Source organism: Salmo trutta, chromosome 12 (genome assembly GCF_901001165.1).
Source record: "Salmo trutta chromosome 12, fSalTru1.1, whole genome shotgun sequence".
NCBI classification, from domain to species: domain Eukaryota; kingdom Metazoa; phylum Chordata; class Actinopteri; order Salmoniformes; family Salmonidae; genus Salmo; species Salmo trutta.
The window spans coordinates 67,398,907-67,418,687 of NC_042968.1; the positions used below are offsets into that span (position 1 = coordinate 67,398,907).

The 19,781-nt window shown below is 44.8% G+C and overlaps 1 protein-coding gene across 9 annotated transcripts in view; it reads left to right on the plus strand.

The window, feature by feature from the left end:
• Positions 1 to 511: 511 nt before the first annotated feature.
• The window catches only part of LOC115204029 (ankyrin-1), an 82,681-nt gene continuing 63,411 nt past the window's right edge, over positions 512 to 19,781 (plus strand). For all 9 annotated transcript variants that reach the window (XM_029769257.1, XM_029769251.1, XM_029769256.1 and 6 more), the window contains exon 1: positions 512 to 1,006. In XM_029769257.1, coding sequence (XP_029625117.1) covers positions 881 to 1,006 — 126 coding nt within the window. In that variant the 5' untranslated portion in view covers positions 512 to 880. The remainder of the gene's footprint in view (positions 1,007 to 19,781) is intronic.

A 19,781-nucleotide genomic window follows, 5' to 3' on the forward strand; every position in this document is an offset into this window, starting at 1 on the left:
TGGCTGTGTGCTCGATGTTATACACCTGTCAGCAACGGTTGTGGCTGAAGTAGCCAAATCCACTAATTTGAAGGGGTGTCCACATACTTTTGGCCGTGTAGTGTAGAAGGGAGAGACACCTATTGCAGTGAGCAGGTGTGGTTGGTTGCTCGTTTCTTTCTCTCTCTGTCTCTCTCTCGCTCGTTCTCGCTCTCCTCCTTTCTCATGCTCTGTTGCTTTTAGCTCTACCGACAAAGACGGAGGGAATCATGCATGTTTTTGATGCATTTCGTTCTTGTCTGTTGCTGACTGAAACATAATAGAGACATGATTTATCTATGGTGAATACAGCCTCATCTCACTGCGTGTGTACTAGTTAATGTCAATAAATCACTTAGAGAAATACAGAGAAAAGATTGCCATCAGATTGAATACCCCAAGATATAGGTATATAGAATAGCCTAAAGAGCAATACAAATCTGTACATACAGTATATGTAGAATAACCCAATGTCTGCTCTATTGCAGACTTGCTGTCCTTTGCCTTTGAGGGAATTGTGGAATCGTGGAAGTGGCAAGAAGAAGCAAGATGTGACAAAGAATAATTTGAAGGAATCTGCAGCTTGTGCGGGGGGAGGGGAGGCAGCTCAGTGCAACACAGCCTGACTGGATGAGTAGCAACAGCAGCAGCAGCAATAGCACTAGCAGCATCTCCTTTGTGGCTTGCTGGGGGGCTCGGTCACTAGAGCACCGCGCTCCCGCTCACAGACACACAGGCGCTCCCAGCGCCACCGTCACACACACGTAGTGGCAGTGGCAGTCGTCGTCAGAGCCGGGGCTGGGGCAGGGACAGGGACCGCTACCTTGACGACTGGAGCTACGGCGACAGCAGCTGCGGCACCATGGCGCAAGCCGCCAAGCAGCTCCGCAAGAACAAGGACCTAGCAGAGCTCGCCGCTCAGGAGCTGAAGGATAAGGAGGAGGAGAAGAACAAGAAGAGGAATCGATCGAGGGACCGCAGACGCAAGGTATGGCTGTCTGAGGATGGTGTCGATTTCTCTCCGTCTCTGTTCCCGCTGTCTCTGTTGTCTCTGTCTCTCTATATCATTTTCTCCTTCTCTCGACCTGTCTCCTTTCCTCCTTTGTGCAGGACTGGGTTTGGGATGCTTAACACATGTACAATTACACACACAGTCAGAGGCACACACAGCCGCCGCGTGTTAACCAGTTATGCACAGATGCTCATACACAGGTTGTGTTCGTTCAGTCAGACAATTAGCTGTGGGGGATGGAGGGTGGTATTGCTGGTCGTGTAGATGAGTGTGGGGGTGGTTGGGGGTCTGGTCTAAAAGGAGCCATTAACCTGCCCTGCCCGCTTCTCCTGGGGAGAGGGTTATGCTCTTTACTCTGGTCTTTTCCCCATTTCTCTTAAGACGAGGGAGTCACAGAGTGGCGGGGGCGGTTTGGGGAGGCAGGCAGTCAGGCATCCTCTCCTCCATCTCCCTCGACCCCTCCCTTCTCCTAATCTCCTGGCTGTGTCGTTAACTGTCCGGCTGCTGCTGGCTGGGTTTAATCGGTTGCCCTTTCAGGCTCCATTGTTTTCCCCTCCTGTGGACCTGCTGTAGTACGTGCCACACATCTCTGAGAGGCTGGCTTTTGCAGTCACTCTACTAGATAAGTGTGGGAGACAGTGTTCATCAATGATCTGCTGCGAGGGAGTGAGTGATCTCTGCTCTCCTTTCCCTATGGGCTAAGCTCAATATTCCTGCTATAGAGAACAGCCTGTTTTAATGTTAGCCTCCCAGCTCTACCTGTGGGATTGAGGGTTAAAGGGATGTTCTCCAGTAGGGTGCAGTGCAGCTGCCTGTATCTCTTGAGCGTTCTGTGCTGTAGGTTACAGCGGTATTTCCACCTGCTCCTTGCATTTCCATGGCTCATTCGGTTCATTTCCCTGGGTAATGATGGTGACACCTCCCCGTCGACGGCTTGTGTCTATCATAAGACAACGTGAGGGTCCGTGTATGGGGGGGGATCTTGGTGCAGTCAGAGGACGGTGAGAGAAAGAGAGGGAACAGAGAGAGAGAAATGGAGGAAGGGAGAGATGGAATAAGGAGAGGAGAGAGCCCCGTAGCTCCATGTGACTGTTGTTATCACCGTGGCAAACAGGCTCAGTAATGTCAGGGGGGGCCATGACGTCTCCCAGGAAGGATATCCTGTTCATAACATCTGTCGTATGCCAGCTTTTATCTCTGACCTCCGTATCAACACCATCGGAATGAGAGACAGAGAGAGAGGGAGAGAGCGTGAGACAGAGAATGAGGATGCATCTGCAATACCAATTAACAGCAACTGTTGGCTGCTCTCATTTCAATACCACACACACATTTGAAAACATCATGTTGCTTGCTGTATGCCAAGGTTGGCATTGGAATAAGGTTGAGACAGCGGCGTAATGAATTAATGATTACGCTTGTGATGAACTCCCCTGTCACTTGTTGGTATGTGTAAAAGAAAAGGTATCTGCACTGCAATATCTTCATGCATATCTTTCTAATCGTCACAATGTAGTGCTTCATGAATGTGAGCGAGGGTTTGAGGTCGGCTCAGAATAGTGGTGAAAATATGATCAAATACGGTTTCATGGATGATAATGGGCCAGATGCATTTCCATAAGTTGCGTCAAGCTGCTTTTCTGCTCCCGCGCTTCTTAGACATATTACACTGTCTCTCCTCTCCCATTCCGTTGGACTGAGGCTTTCCATGCCATTGTGTGAACCCTGCTATCAAGATGAAGAGAGGGCCATAATGTTCCTTAAATGTTTATTGGTTCCATTGGATATAAATCATGCCCAGCTGCCCAGCGTGTAAAATACTACTCCCCTCTCATCCCCTAAGACAAAGGTCACGCACTGCACTATATTTGGTTTTATTTTTGAACTAGCATCAATCCTGTAACATACGCCTGCTATTTTTTGCAATGATCTTTGATATGATTTTATACTGTCCATAAACATGAATGAATTTGATGTATCCTATAAAATTGCATGATACAGAAAAATGATCATCTATGTTTTCTACTAGGGATGCTTTGTGTGTGTGTGTGTGTGTTTGTGTGTGTGTGTGTGTGTGTGTGTGTGTCCGTGCGTGTGTGTGTGTCCGTGTGTGTGTGCGTCCGTGTGTGTGTGTGTGTTTGTGTGTGTGTGTGTCCGTGCGTGTGTGTGTGTCCGTGTGTGTGTGCGTCCGTGTGTGTGTGTGTGCGTCCGTGCGTGAAATGATATGGCTTCAGGGTATCTCATTCCTCTTTTGTGTAACCTGCTGGTTGCAGACCTCTAATGATAAAACCATTACAATGTGAGCTCAGAGGCATTCACTTTCTCTAGTATTGCTTTGGCCTTGAGGATGAGTTCTTCTGTCAGAGGTGGAGGCACGACTACGAATTACCAAATGAATGATTCAGTGGTCAGGGATGTGCACATATGTCTTAGACCTGTGAGTGGGATTCTAAACATCCTTTCTAGAAGCCTCGCTGAAACTGCTATGAGCTGCTTGCATTCGACTGTGCTATGTCTGCGTGTACCAATTAGCCTTTGGGCTGTAGCATGGAGCGCTGATAAAATAAATGTATCACTCACTACAGAGCTGGTAGTTGTAATCCACAAGGCTTACTTACTAATAACCACGCATTGGGCTATTTAACCTAGACCGGTTGGTACTGCAGAGGCTGTGTGTAAAAACGCTGCCCTAGATTCAGTCTTCCTGCTAAGATGAGGTATTGAAAGAGTGTCAACGTATGTACGTGAGTATGTTTACTTGCGCCTACGTATGTGTGGGGCGCAAACAGAAGTGTCCCAGATTCCGAGGGACCTGTATGTGTGTGTGTTTGCTTGCGTGTGTGTGTGCGCACGCACGCATGTCCGCGTGTCTCAGAGGAGCAGGCAGGAGGCGAGGTCGGGCTGACGTGTAAGCACCTCTCATCCCAGCCACCATACTCACTGCACCAGAGCCATGCTGGAGGAACGTTCTGGAACAGGAACATGTACAGTCTGCTGTCGTTATGGCAGGTACCTGCTGTGTAAAGCAGATGCCACTAGAGGCAGCAGTCAGAGAGAGAGAGAGAGAGAGCTAGGGCTGAAATGAGAGTTCAGAGGGTTGTATGAAATATTACAGTAAGAGGTTATTCTCAGTGCCAGCCAATGCACTGCCGAAAATTCCATTACGATCTTAAGTACCAGCTTGTTCAAAGGCATCTGGGCCTTAACATGGCCTAACATGTCACTGAACACAGACCATTGTTCTCAATGTGGATTAAGGACCTAGTCCATCTCACCTATTGTACTTTTACCTGCAACCCTCATGGTAGAGGAAGATGATGTTTACTGGGATCTGGTGCCAAATCTATCAAACACAACAGATCACGACAGATCTTGTCCTGCCGACGGAGGGCTAGGCTAATTTCCAGCTGCAGTCCGAATTATTTTTGCTCTAATTGTTGTTGTGAAGACTGACATTTAAAGATATAAGAAAGCATAGCTGACAAAAAAAAAAGATTCTAGATCGCACTACTGTTTTTGGGCCAATGTATGTGTCGATGTGCATTGGTCTGTGTGACTGTGTGTTGGTGTGTACTGTATATCCGTACTGCATGTGCGTGAGTTTGTGCTTGCACACAAACAGTAGCTGGCCCAGCATCCCTGATGTCAGTCCTTGGATGTGGTTCCCCATGGCAACTGAAGGTGGTGCTGTTTGCGATACCAGAATTTTGACTTCGATACCAACTTCAGATCGGATTTAATCGATGATCTGGAGATTGTCTGGCTGGATATATGCCTTCCCAAAACCAATTTTGTTGGGGGGTGTTACAGGCTGACCAATCAGAATGCATTCTATGAAGGTCTCAAAATTGTGTTGTCAAACTGTAATGATTCCCTGGTGAATGAAATTATTTTGCTAAGCGATTTCAATACTTGGATTTCACTTGCTCTGACCCAAATGATAAAAGATCCCACCGGGGTATGTGAAACAGTGCAAAGTGCGATTGACTTAATATTGGTGTCTGATAAATCTAAAATATCGCAAAGTGGAGTAATAGTCTCAGTGATCATTTTATTACATTTTGCACAAGGAGGGTTGTTAAAGGTATATTTAACTTCCAAAAATCTGTTAGAATTAGAGGACAAAAAAATACTGTGTAGAAATATTTAGGGAGCAAGTGGTTCAAATTGACTAGTCACCTGTGTTGGATAGTGTAGGGGTAGACAGTGCCTGGGAAGCCTTTCAATGTAGATTCCTTGATGTGATGAATGTGATGGCTCCCATTAGACGGGTCAGAGTAAAGCAGAGATCTAGCCCTTGGTTTAATCATGAGATTCTAGAATCTACAGTATCAAAACAAGGAATAAGGCCTTTAAGAAATGTTAAGAACTCACAAGCGCAGCCTGATTTTCTCCTATATAAACGTCACAGAAATGAAGCACAGAGCATGATGGATGAAGCTAAGAGTGGTTACTTTGCTGATAAAATCACTGAAAACAAAAATGAGCCTAAAAAGCATTGGAAATCATTTAAGGAACTAGGCTGGTTTTTGGAACAAAACTACCTCCATACTCCCATTAATTTGTTATGGTTACCATTAGACGAGTCCCGTGACACTTGTGGGGATTGTAGAGCAAAACGGAGAACACCATCGTGTCCGTGAGATTCTCCCCTTTCCATAGCGTTCGACAATTTCATGGGAAGACCGATTTTCGGCATGTGTCATGGTCTGACAAACACCGCTGTAGCTCGGCCAGCTTCCACCGCAAATGCGGAAGGCTGACATAGGCGGATGAGGTGGATTGGGACACAGCCCATATCTTTATCTTAAACTGACAGATTTTGATGGGGATTTTTATTATGTTACTTAGATTGACACACGGGTCAATAGACTCCAAGGATTATTAAGAAAGTAATGACATCATTCACACGGCAGAACTTGGCTGTGCAACCGGACTTTGTGTGGCTATGGAATCTTGTGGAAACCAGACGGGAGGCGAAGAAGGGAATCCGTTTTTGGTGACGAGGGAGATGAAGTGAATTAAGAAAATCTTTGGTGTCAGTCAGCTTTGAAATCAGAATATTTTTAGTTATGCTTAGCATATTATCACAAACAAAGTGCTAGGGTAATGAATTGAAGTTTGCTTCAGCTTTAAGCTAGCAAGGAAAGTTAGCCCACAATTAAATCTGGAAGCTACCGGTATCGTCTTGCATTGTAAAAGTGTTCTAGCCTGTATTGACATTGTTTTGCATTTCAACATTTCTACATGCCGTTTTGCATTATTCAAGTGTGTTAACTTCTGTGCAGCATGAGTGGGGAGCTAACAATGCAGCCCAGACAGCTGTACCAATGATTGAGTAAGTGGAGCATGCAATTTGCTCTTTCCACTATAAATGGGCTGCGCTGATAGACAGACTTCATCCTCTCAATCTCATGTGACACATTTGACAGAAGTACCGAACGTTAAAAAAAATGTGTTTCGAATAAGTACCGAAGTTTCAGTTTTCGGTATTCCGTGCAACACTAACTGAAGGTGTGAAGGACAGATAGAAACAGAGGATTGATCTGCCAAGTCTTGCTGGGCAGGTTGTAGTGCTACTGAATTCTTTTGAACTTAACAACATTAATTGGGGTATTAAAAGTGCTATATAGGTAGAGAAAAATGAACAGAACAAGGCTATGTCAAGAACAAAATGTTGACAGAAATGCACCTAGTCCCAAACTCACGATGTGTATAAATGAATCGAATGGAATATAAACTACTGGTCTGGTAGCAGATCAATTAGCAATTTAGCTAAATTCCCTGTTGTGTTCGTTGTCATGCTTAACATTATGTATGGCTTGACAACGTGTAAAAAATGATTGGCTAAAGCACATACAGATCTGCAAACAGGCTAATAAACTATTGCATGTCAAATTAACAGATTAACTCCGTAGTACAATGTTAAATTTTTTTACAAAATGCATTTACATTTGATGTTATGGAAAGGTGTTTTGGGCACTGTAAAGTCAGTATGTTTTGTGTTTTCCTGGCACATACAGTAGATGTGGGTGGGCTAAAGGATGACATCTCTTACATCTCCTTAGGTGTACAGTTACCATAACACTTCAACTGGAGATCCATGATTATAAGGTCTTAGAGGGTCCTCTTTACCGTCAGGAAGTGCCAAGAGCTTAACAGGCTGGATTAGTAATAAACTAATGGAGAGGGGGCCCTTTATGAAAGAGTACTTTTAAGAAGCTGAAAACTGAAGCTGTACTTCTGATCATGGCACTGTGACTCAGCTGAAAAAGTAGGTTGACTTGATGGTGCTATATCTGTGCTGTAGTCTCCTCGGAAAGGCATACTCAACATACTGTATGTGGCGTAGTTAAGAATTCATGTGATGCCGAAATATACTGATTTTCAAGTTACTGTGGAGAGGGAGAAATAGAGAGAGAGAAAGGGGGATGGTGGGGGGAGTGGTGTGGAGGGCAGATGAGAGGTGAGAAGGGTGGATGCCCAGCCTAGGGACCTCTTCCACATGTTTTCATCTTCAGCTGGACTCACAGCTGTCGCAACCCCAGGGTTCTCACTGCATAGAGAGAGAGAGAGAGAGTGTGTGTGTGTGTGTGTGTGTGTGTGTGTGTGTGAATCTCAAAACATGTCTACATGATGTGTGTCTGTTTGTAGTGACATAACATGTTGGTCTGTTTGTGGTGACATAACATTGTGTTTTTACGTGTATTGTCTGGAATGGTTCCTATGTGTCTGGGACCAGTCCTGTTTTGGATAGACGTCATGTCTCTGGCTTGTCTCAGTGCTGGGTAATGTGATGAAGTGACGAAAGGAGATCCACTGCAGCTCCTAAATAAAGACCAAAGCGCTCTGTATTGGCTCATCAAAAATCAATAGCTTCATTAGAACTTCAGGAACTTTGTCTGAGCAAATGTTATACCTCTGCCCAAACTGTGGCTAGCTGCCAGCAGACACACTGCCAACCCGAGGCCAAGAGGTAAGGGGGTGAGGCTGGGGAAGGGGGGCTGGTGTCCTCCACAGCATCTGTTTGTCTTTAAGGTTTCCTCTCCCCACTCACTTCCACCTCACTGTAGTATTTTAGGGACTATTGGCCCCTCCGTGGCCATCTCTCCAGCCCACTGGTCTGAAAGGGACTGGATGGAGTGAGAGCACTGGGATGGGAAATATCTACCTGGAGGAAGGAGGCAGAGGAGAATACCAGGGATAATTTAACACTGTTGGGACGTGGGCCCTAGCTCTTGTGTTTTCCATGTGTGAAATCAGGGAGCCAAACTGCCAATGTGATACAGATAGGGATTAGAGGTCGACCGATTAATCGTAATGGCCGATTAATTAGGGCCGATTTCAAGATTTCATAACAATCGGTAATCGGTATTTTTGGCCACCTATTTGCCATTTTTTTAATTTTTAAATTTGTAATTTTTTTCTTTTTTTTTATAAATATTTTTTTAACTAGGCAAGTCAGTTAAGAACACATTCTTATTTTCAATGACGGCCTAGGAACGGTGGGTTAACTGCCTTGTTCAGGGGCAGAACGACAGATTTTTACCTTGTCAGCTTGGGGATTCAATCTTGCAACCTTACGGTTAACTAGTCCAAAGCTCTAACCACCTGCTTTACATTGCACTCCACGAGGAGCCTGCCTGTTACGCGAATGCAGTAAGAAGCCAAGGTAAGTTGCTAGCTAGCATTAAACTTATCTTATAAAAAACAATATAATCGATGCAGTGCGCATTCGCGAAAAAGGAAGGTCGTTGCTCCAACTTGTACCTAACCATAAACATCAATGTCTTTCTTAAAATCAATACACAAGTATATATTTTTAAACCTGCATATTTAGTTAATATTGCCTGCTAACATGAATTTCTTTTAACTAGGGAAAATGTGTCACCTCTGCAACAGAGTCAGGGTATATGCAGCAGTTTGGGCAGCCTGGCTCCTTGCGAACTGTGAAGACTATTTCTTCCTAACAAAGACAGCCAACTTCACCAAATGGGGGATGATTTAACAAAAGTGCATTTGTGAAAAAAGCACAATCATTGCACGACTGTACTTAACCATAAACATCAATGCCTTTCTTAAAATCAATACACAGAAGTATATATTTTTAAACCTGCATATTTAGCTAAAAGAAATCCAGGTTAGCAGGCAATATTAACCAGGTGAAATTGTGTCACTTCTCTTCCGTTCATTGCATGCAGAGTCAGGGTATATGCAACAGTTTGGGCCGCCTGGCTCGTTGCGAACTAATTTGCCAGAATTTTACGTAATTATGACATAACATTGAAGGTTGTGCAATGTAACAGGAATATTTAGACTTATGGATGCCATCCGTTAGATAAAATACGGAACGGTTCCGTATTTAACTGAAAGAATAAACGTGATAGTTTCCGGATTCGACCATATTAATGACCTATGGCTCGTGTTTCTGTGTGTTATTATGTTATAATTAAGTCTATGATTTGATAGAGCAGTCTGACTGAGCGATGGTAGGCACCAGCAGGCTCGTAAGCGTTCATTCAAAACAGCACTTTCGTGCGTTTTGCCAGCAGCCTTTCGCAATGCATTGCGCTGTTTATGACTTCAAGCCTGTCAGCTCCCAAGATTAGGCTGGTGTAACCGATATGAAATGGCTAGCTAGTTAGCGGGTGTGCGCTAATAGCGTTTCAAACGTCACTCACTCTGAGACTTGGAGTAGTTGTTTCCCTTGCTCTACATGGGTAACGCTGCTTCGAGGGTGGCTGTTGTCGATGTGTTCCTGGTTTGAGCCCAGGTAGGAGCGAGGAGAGGGACGGAAGCTATACTGTTACACTGGCAATACTAAAGTGCCTATAAGAACATCCAATAGTCAAAGGTATATGAAATACAAATCGTATAGAGAGAAATAGTCCTATAATTCCTATAATAACTTCAACCTAAAACTTCTTACCTGGGAATATTGAAGACTCATGTTAAAAGGAACCACCAGCTTTCATATGTTCTCATGTTCTGAGCAAGGAACTTAAACATTAGCTTTTATACATGGCACATAATGCCCTTTTACTTTCTTCTCCAACACTTTGTTTTTGCATTATTTAAACCAAATTGAACATGTTTCATTATTTATTTGAGGCTACATTGATTTTATTGATGTATTATATTAAGTTAAAATAAGTGTTCATTCAGTATTGTTGTAATTGTCATTATTACATTTTTTTTTAAATCGGCCGATTAATCGGCATCTGGGGTTTTGGCCCGCCAATAATTGGTATCGGTCTCGGCGTTTAAAAAACATAATCGGTCGGCCTCTAATAGAGATGTTCCTGTCTGAAAACCCACCAATCAAATAGCTCTTCTATCAGCCCGCCCGTTAATCAGAACATCGCCTCTCTAGAGGAACAAGCCAATCAGAGCCACTCTAGTGCAGGGGAGGGGTAATGGCAGTAAATTTTATCTGCACATTCTATTTTGACCTTGGGTCAAGAGGCAGGCATCTGAAGTGACTTATGTGCTCTCACCCTCCTGAAGTATCGGGGGGTGGGGGGGGGGGGGGTGAAGACACATGATGACATAACATGTGACACACCAAGACACAAATGCAACGTACCAACCATACAGACATTGGGTGCAGACAGTTTGCACAAAAACACACAGGGGCTGCAACTGGTGACAGCGGCTCCATAGTCTTTTAATTGACTTTCATTTAATCTAACATACTGCTACTACAAGATAAATGATCTCCTCACAGATTGGGGCTGTTTTCATCTGATCACACACAGTGTTTGTCTCAATTACCATTCCTCCAGTCTGCTGTAGGAGCTGGCCATTAGACCTAAGGCTGGAAATGTACCAGGGACCTCACGATACCATATGATCACGATACTTTGGTGCCGATATATGTATTGCCATTCTCATGATCCTATATGTATTGTGATTCGATGCTGTGATTTTATTTCGATTCAATGTTCCAAACATATTGCTCTCCATATGTCTGCTGCAGAGGGACAAGAGAGAAGCATGCGAAAAATGAGTTTTGATCGGTCATGGAATCAAATGTTCTCAAAAAAAATTGTCTCCCTATTTAAACAGAAGATGGAAAAATACTGAACTTTTGGTGCCGGTACAGCCAACTAGTGCAAAAATAATATTGCAATATTGTCAAAATGATATGATACAATATATCATCAAAAATAATATCCCGATATGTAACTGTGTCGACTGTGTCCCCCGTCACTAATAAGACCTGTGCTACACATCCTAGCCCTCATTATGACACAGAGACAGGGAGCCGTGGTTATGTAATTGGAATCAGAGCTCCTCAAGGTCAGTTTGTATCATGTGGCCCTGGGAGCCTGCTAATGTGCTGAAGCACTGCCCTTGGGCACACCCTGCCCCCATCACTGACACTCCCTGTACCACTCATACTGGACTCTATGTATGTGCTGCTGGGGGCAAGTGGCCTGGAGGCCACTGCAACAGTTGGGAACAATTGCCCCTGGGAGGGGGATTCAATTGGTATCCTTAGAAAGGGCCTATACATTCGGGAAGATCGTTGAGAGGAGATGGCTGCTCTAGCAGGAAATATTGTTGAGGGGCAAAACATACTGTAGCAAAGGCATATGGGAGATGGTTTAGGGCTGATACACTGTAGCAATGTTGAAGTGGAGATAATAGCTGAGGCATAGAGGTGTGTGTATACAGTAATGTCCTTGCAGTGGTAGTAGAGGGTATGTGTGCAGTGCACTTTAAGTGATCATGTCTGCATCGCTGTGGTGCTCTGCAGTGTTGCTGCTGTGTTATTGATTGATGTGTTTTGATCAGGGTGGGGTAGATCCATCAGCTGGCTCCGTGTTAGAGCAGGGCCCAGACGAGTTTTACACGCACGCGCCCACACCTGCACACAACTCTCTGTCGGTCCTTGACTCTCATCTGTCACTCGCTCCTTTCATTCCCTGCCCTCCTCATCCTTATTGCCCAACCCTCTAACATCCCTCTCTTCCCTTACCCTCTTCTGCCAACTAACTCCCCATCCCTCTCTCCTTCCTCCTTCCGCATCATTCCCTCTTCAATTTCTCACATTAATCTCCTCTCCTCGCTTCTCCCTCAACCTCTTTGCCTCTCCAGCCCCTTTTCCTCAATCCCCTCTCCCCCATTCCTCTCTCCTCCCCATGACCCTAGCTCTGCTCTCTGGCTAAGAGTACTGTGATTAGGGCCCTATAAAATCCATTTTCACTCCAATAAATGTTAACTATTTGGTTGTAATATCATCATCACCTCTTGAAGAGCACAATCAGAACTACACATTTCAGATTATTCCATGCAAAATAATTGCTTACATTTAGCTCTATCATCGGAATTATACAACGAGTAACTGCTTTCATGATCAGTAAACATCTACTGGTCATGTCATTTGAGATGTGTGAGGGTAGCCTGACGATATCTCTCAATATTGGCCACCATTAATTGGACATTTGATCTATCCTCTAAGGGAGTTACATGGACTCCTGCAGGCCCCCCTCACAGACACTGAGGGAAACCTCTTGCACACCTAGCAACACACACACACACACACACACACACACACACACACACACACACACACACACACACACACACACACACACACACACACACACACACACACACACACACACACACACACACACACACACACACACACACACACAGCTGCCTGGCACCTCTGGTAAATACAGAAAAGCCCCATCTGTGTCTTCCAGTCCTTTGCAATCAAAGTAGGTCAGTGTCAATACCATTCAAATGAACTGCAATTATACACAGGGATGTAAACAGGCATATGACCATACATTATGGTAATCAATGACCTAATGGTGGAGTCAACAACAACACAATAAGCATTTATAGCGATAGTCAAGCTAAAGTATGAAACGTTATCCCTCGCTCCTCCACGTACATCAGCGCGTGCGAGAGAGAGAAAGACAGGAAGGGCTAATGGAGAAAGGGGTGAAAGGATGGTGGATGCACAGCCCCTCGGTCTGCTTTTCTCTTTTCCCTTCCCTTCCACACTTTCAAATTGAATTAGGGGTGAAGTATTTATATGGGTGCAGTGTGCATTTTTCAGTCCTCTATACTGCTGAGAGAGAGAGAGAGAGAGAGAGAGAGGAAGAGGAATGAGAGAAGAAGAGGGAATGAGAGAAGAGGGAACGAGAGAGAGAGTAGGGGCTGACAGAGTGACATATCTGGGATGTAGAACAGTTGGTTGCTCTCTTTTCATTCTTCTTTGTTTATGTGCTACAGGCGCAATAACACACACAAGCACACAGACTGGAAACACTCATAGGCACAGAGAAAAAGAGAGGGAGAGAAACAAAAGAGGGGAAGGGAGTGAGAAATGAGTGAGACTATGGACAGACTGATAGGCAGTCTGTCTCCCCAGCAGCGTACCTTTGCCATTCCAGTTTAGGTACCTGTGGGGAATGCTGATTAACACTCTACCGTACCAGCCAACCGGAAGTGAGATGATGACTATATAACAATTGCCATGCTTGGTGGGAACTAAACTCAGCAAAAAAATAAACGTCCTCTCACTGTCAACTGCGTTTATTTTCAGCAAACTTAACATGTGTAAATATTTGTATGAACATAAGATTCAATAACTGAGACATAAACTGAACAAGTTCCACAGACATGTGACTACCAGAAATTGATTAATGTGTCCCTGAACAAAAGGGGGGGGGGGGTCAAAATCAAAAGTAACAGTCAGTATCTGGTGTGGCCACCAGCTGCATTAAGTACTGAAGTGCATCTCCTCCTCATGGACTGCACCAGATTTGCCAGTTCTTGCTGTGAGATGTTGGTACTCCTCTGGCAGGAAGCTGGGTCTTCTCCACCATTTGCTTGGCTTGATCCAAATTTTTTTTTTTTAATCTCAGATTGTTCTTGCAATTCTTACTTAGAAACTTCATTGGGAGGAAGTTTTTGTTTGATATGCTTTATTCATTTGCAACACAAACCATTTTTTTTTAAATCATGATGAATTGGACATTTTAGGACTTTTTTAGGACTGTTCATGCCCCCCTGTAAGACCCCAATGATCCGTGAACCGTACATGATACAGACACCTTGGTGGCATTATACTTTTAAAAGCTTTAAAATATGCGGTATCGCTACATTTTGAAATAACATTTACACATTAATTTATTCAACATTAAAACTATTATCTCAAGTACCCTTTTTGATTTAGTATTTTATATATATATATATATATATATATATATATATATATCATTTTAAACAATATACTCTACAATTACATCACATTTCCAGTGGGTTCTCTGCTACTTGTAAAGGGGCAATCAGCAGTTGCTACATCCAGTTTTGGACTTGAAATGAATGGTATTTCTTTAAGAATATAACTTATAAATGCCTCATGAGCTTAGTTGTTGTCTGTATCATGTACGGTTCACGGATCATACGGTGTTACAGTGGGCATGCAGTGCATTCCGAAAGTATTCAGACCCCTTCACTTTTTCCACACTTTGTTACGTTACAGCCTTATTCTAAAATGAATTAAATTGTCATCAATCTACACACAATACCCCATAATGACACAGTAAAACAGGTTTTTTTGAAACTTTTGCAAATGTACAAAAATATCACATTTACATAAGTATTCAGACCCTTTACTCAGTACTTTGTTCAAGCACCTTTGGCAGCGATTACATCCTTGAGCCTTCTTGGGTATGACGCTAAAAGCTTGGCACACCTGTATCTGCGGAGTTCATGAGAATCTCATGATTCTCTGCAGATCCTCTCAAGTTCTGTCAGGTTAGATGAGGAGCATCGCTGCACAGCTATTTTCAGGTCTTTCCAGAGATGTCTGATCAGGTTCATGTCCGGAAGCTGTCTGGGCCTCTCAAGGACATTCAGAGACTTGTTCCGAAGCCACTCCTGCATTATCTTGGCTGTGTGCTTAGGGTTATTGTCCTGTGGAAAGGTGAACCTTCGCCCCAGTCTGAGGTCCTGAGTGCACCTGGAGCGGGTTTTCATCAAGGAGCTCTTTGTACTTTGCTTCGTTCATCTTTCCCTCGATCCTGACTAATCTCCCAGTCCCTGCCATTGAAAAACATCTCCACAGCATGATGCTGCCACCACCATGCTTCACCGTAGGGATGGTGCCTGGTTTACTCCAGACCTGACGCTTGGCATTCAGGCCAAAGAGTTCAATCTTGGTTTCATCAGACCAGAGAATCTTGTTTCTCATGGTCGGGAAGTCCTTTAGGTGCCTTTTGGCAAACTCCAAGTGGGCTGTCAGGTGCCCTTTACTGAAGAGTGGCTTCCGTCTGGCTACACTACCATAAAGACCTGATTGGTAGAGTGCTGCAGAAATGGTTGTCCTTCTGGAAGGTTCTCCAATCTCCACAGAGGAACTCTGGAGCTCTGTCAGAGTGACCATCGGGTTCTTGTTCACCTCACTGACCAAGGCCCTTCTCCCCCGATTGCTCAGTTTTCCCGGGCGGCTAGCTCTAGGAAGAGTCTTGGTGGTTCCAAACCTCTTCCATTTAAGAATGACGACGGCCACTGTATTCTTGGGGACCTTCAATGTTGCAGAAGTGTTTTTGTACACTTCCCCAGATCTGTGCCTCGACACAATCCTGTCTCGAAGCTCTATGGACAATCACTTTGACCTCATGGCTTGGTTTTTGCTCTGACATGCACTGTGAACTGTCGGACCTTTTATAGACAGGTGTGTGCCTTTCCAAATCATGTCCAATCAATTGAATTTACCACAGGTGGACTCCAATCAAGTTGTAGAAACATCTCAAGGATGATCAATGGAAACAGGATGCACCTGAGCTCAATTTCGAGTCTCATAGCAAAGAGTCTGAATACTTATGTAAATAACGTACTTCTGTTTTTATATTTGATACATTTGCAAAAATTTCTTAAAACCTGTTTTCACTTTGTCATTATGGGGTATTGTCTGTAGATTGATGAGGATTTTTTGGGATTTAATTAATGTTAGAATAAGCCTGTAATGTAACAAAATGTGGAAATAGTCAAGGGGTCTTAATACTTTCCATATGCACTGTATAGGTCTAAAAAGAGCCTAAATTGGCCACTTTCAACATGGTTTGAAAAATGGTTTGCCATACAATTGTAAAAAGCATATAAAACATCCTTCCTCCCAATAAAGTTTTTATGTGAGAATTGCCCGAACAATCTCAAATACACATTTTTTTTGGGGGGGGGGCAATTTCTGAGTGATTCCCAATGCAAATGTAGGAAGACAGTCTGACCATGGATGTCGATATTGATAAGAAATGTACATATTATGTTAATATGTTTTCCAGGGGGTTGCTGTTCGTGTGTGTATGTGTGTGTAGGCTATTGTAATTGTGTGTGACTCTGAGGTTGTGCCAATGTGTTGTTATCAACTGGTTAAGTTGTACGCGTGCACTACACTGTACCAAATGTTCATTTCAGCGTGGTGTGCACATTCTGCCTCATTAATTGATGTGGAGATGTTTCTCAGTGGAAAGGCTAAGTATGCTACCTCTCCCCTCCCCTGCCTCTGCTCCTGCATTTGATAATGACATCGACTGTTGTCCAAGGTTAATGTTTACCTCATTTGCTGGTCATTCTCAGGACCATCATCTTTTGAACGAGGTGTGTCTGATTTGAACCAAAGGGACTAGCTAGTGAGTCAAGCGACCTTCCCATGCACCGTGAGTGTATCCCCATTCATCAGTCTTTCCTTGCTCATGCCCATGCATATCTGCTGTCTGAGAGAGATACAGCAACTGGTGAAGGAGAATGGGAGAGGCCGAGTGAAAGAGAGGGCTGGGTTTTGTGTAGGGTAAAGATGATAAGAAATGAGATGGATAATTTTTTTTAGTCACATTAAAAGTAGTGTCTGGATCTCTGAGAGGATAGACAAAATGAGTGAGTCAGCAGGCTAGAGGGGGTTGAATTTAGGGGTGGTAGAAATACAAAATCTGAAAACTTGGTAGTGTGAAGCATAGGGGAGGTTGGGTCAGGAAAGAGACCGTGTGAAGGAGGAGTGGGGAAGGTACTGGGGGTTTCGGAGGTGGAGGGGTAGTCTATCACGGGCTGTCAGTGTTGATGTGCCATCCCTTCCCACTAAGGTGAACGTCTCCTCTCTCGTGTGACACCGTGATTTCAACCATCTCAGTTCCTCACCATCTCTCTCCCTCTGTATCTCGCTTTCTCTGCCTCTCTCTCCTCCCTCCCCCGCCCTCTGCATCTTCATCTCGTTCTTCTCTCTCCCTGTCTCACTGCTGTGTGTATTAATCATTGTTAATGTGTGTGGCAGACTCTGTTATGCAGTGTGACTAACAGTGGGAACACACTCCCTGTCCCAGCTGCCCCAGCCCTCTCTCAGCTCTCATCTCCCTCAGCGGGCTGTTTACTGATGGGACCTGGGTTAGCCACCCTGCTCCAGGCCACAGAGGACCAACAGTCCCCACACCATAGAGTCTCCACACCATAGAGTCCCCACACAGCCCATAGGGCAGCATCTCATGACAGCTATCTGCCCCAGCTCCCCTCTCTCTCTTATGTTAACATCGCGCTCGCGTAGCCCAAGAAGGACCTTGTCTTGGACCTCGTCTCGTTACAGTCATTATGACAAACAACTGGAAGATTCTGGCTCTTGCTCAGTTTCAATGTTTTTCCCACTAACACATGTGGACGCACATTCATTTAATTTCATAGATGGACACATACTGTAATAGTGAATCATGGTTTCTGACTCAGTTGGTTTGGGTCAGTGACAGGGCAGTGTTGGCTCGGCACCAGTAGCCCTTGAGGAGGTGGGAGCAAGGTGAGAGGAACAAACACCACCATTGGCTGTCCTTTCCCAACATGACACCACACCTGTCCACTGACTAGCAGTGCTCACCGGCTAGCGGTGCATGAGAGCGAACGAACTGACAGGAAAGATATATGATTCTACACGTTTTAAGTGTAGTTTCAGCATCTGCAAATCACAAAAATATGTTTAATTCTGTACAGTATATCAGTGTCAGTAGCTGGTTGATGTTGATGTATTCACTGATTTATGGCGACTGAATGAGAAGGATACTGTCGGCAGGCCAACTCCCGACGGACGTCCTCGCGTAGTCTGCACCGGTAGTGATCGATCAGGGCCCTGTCGTTCCATCCCGCGCTGGCAGCCAGGGTACGGAAGTCCAATGCAAAATCCTGTGCACTCCTCGTCCCCTGCCTTAGGTGGAACAGTCGTTCACCCGCCGCTCGACCCTCAGGCGGGTGGTCGAACACTGCCCGAAAGCGGCGGGTGAACGCTGCGTAATGGTCCCTCACTCCATACGGCGTTGGCCCACTCCAGGGCTTTGCCTGAGAGGCAGGAGACGAGGGCGGACACGCTCTCACGTCCCGAAGGAGCCGGGTGGATGGTTGCCAGGTAGAGCTCCAGCTGGAGTAGGAACCTCTGGCATCCGGCAGCCGCGCCATCATACTCCCTCGGGAGCACGAGTCGAATCCCGCTGGAACCGGATGAAGGAGGGGTGGACATTGGGACCTGCTGTAGTGGGGCTGGTGGAGGCGCTGGACGACCTCTTCCTCTCTCCCAACGATCCATCTTCGGCAGCACGCGATCCATGGCGGTGCCCAGATGTTGCAATATGGTCGCGTGCTGCTGGATGCGCTCCTCTATCTCTGAAGGGAGGGCGTCTGCTCCTGCTGACTCCATTCTTTTGGGTGAGTGATTCTGTCAGGAGGCCTATGTGTAGCTGGTGTATAGGAGTCAGGCGCAGGACAGCAGATAAGAGTAAATAACCGTATTTTACTCAACATATAATAAATGCAATACAAAAACAGAGCCCACAATAATGGACCTACCTACATAGAAACAATCACTCACAAACAAACATGGGGGAACAGAGGGTTAAATAATGAACAGGTAATTGGGGGATTGAAACCAGGTGTGTAAGACAAAGACAAAACAAATGGAAAATCAAAAGTGGATTGGCGATGGCTAGAAGGCCGGTGACGTCGACCGCCGAACGCCGCCCGAACAAGGAGAGGGACCGACTTCAGTGGAAGTCGTGACAGATACATTTTGCGGCATGATATGTCAGCATGTCTGTCTGGCCTATATTCTTAGGACTCCCTTGTGTATCCAGTTTATTGCAGCATGTGTCATGGAGGGTGGGGGTGCTGAGTTCTCAACATGCCATCATATGATACTGTATATGTCTCAATAATGTTGCTCTTGTTAAATGAGTTGCATGATTTTTGTCATACACAAATATTACCGATGTCTTGGCTGTGATTCTGTGTCTGCTATACTGCAGACTACAGCGAGAGACGAGTTGGATTACCATAAACATTTTTGGCTGGATTATAATAATCTGCGTGTCACTGTGATTGTCTCAGTGGCTGGTTAGGCCTGGGGATGTTTGGCTGCTTTAAACACTAGTTTAATGAGTTTAGATCAAACCCCTTATTTAGTATTCCACTGTGCCTCTCTGACTCACTGCTGCTAGACCACATTTATGGTAATTGCCCCATTCAGCCCCAGAGAAAGACCACTAGTGATATTTTACGGCAGTTTAGAAAAGTGACGCAGAGTATATGTTAACCCTTTGGGCCTTGAGGCTTATCGCTGACCCTGTCATCAGCAATCTATCTGATGAATGGGACCTTAAACCCCCCCCCCTCCGGACCTGAGAATAATGCTGACTCAGAACGGCTATCGACGGGCAACAGGGAGGGGTCATCATCTTATTAAAAGTCTGCTGGAATTCCA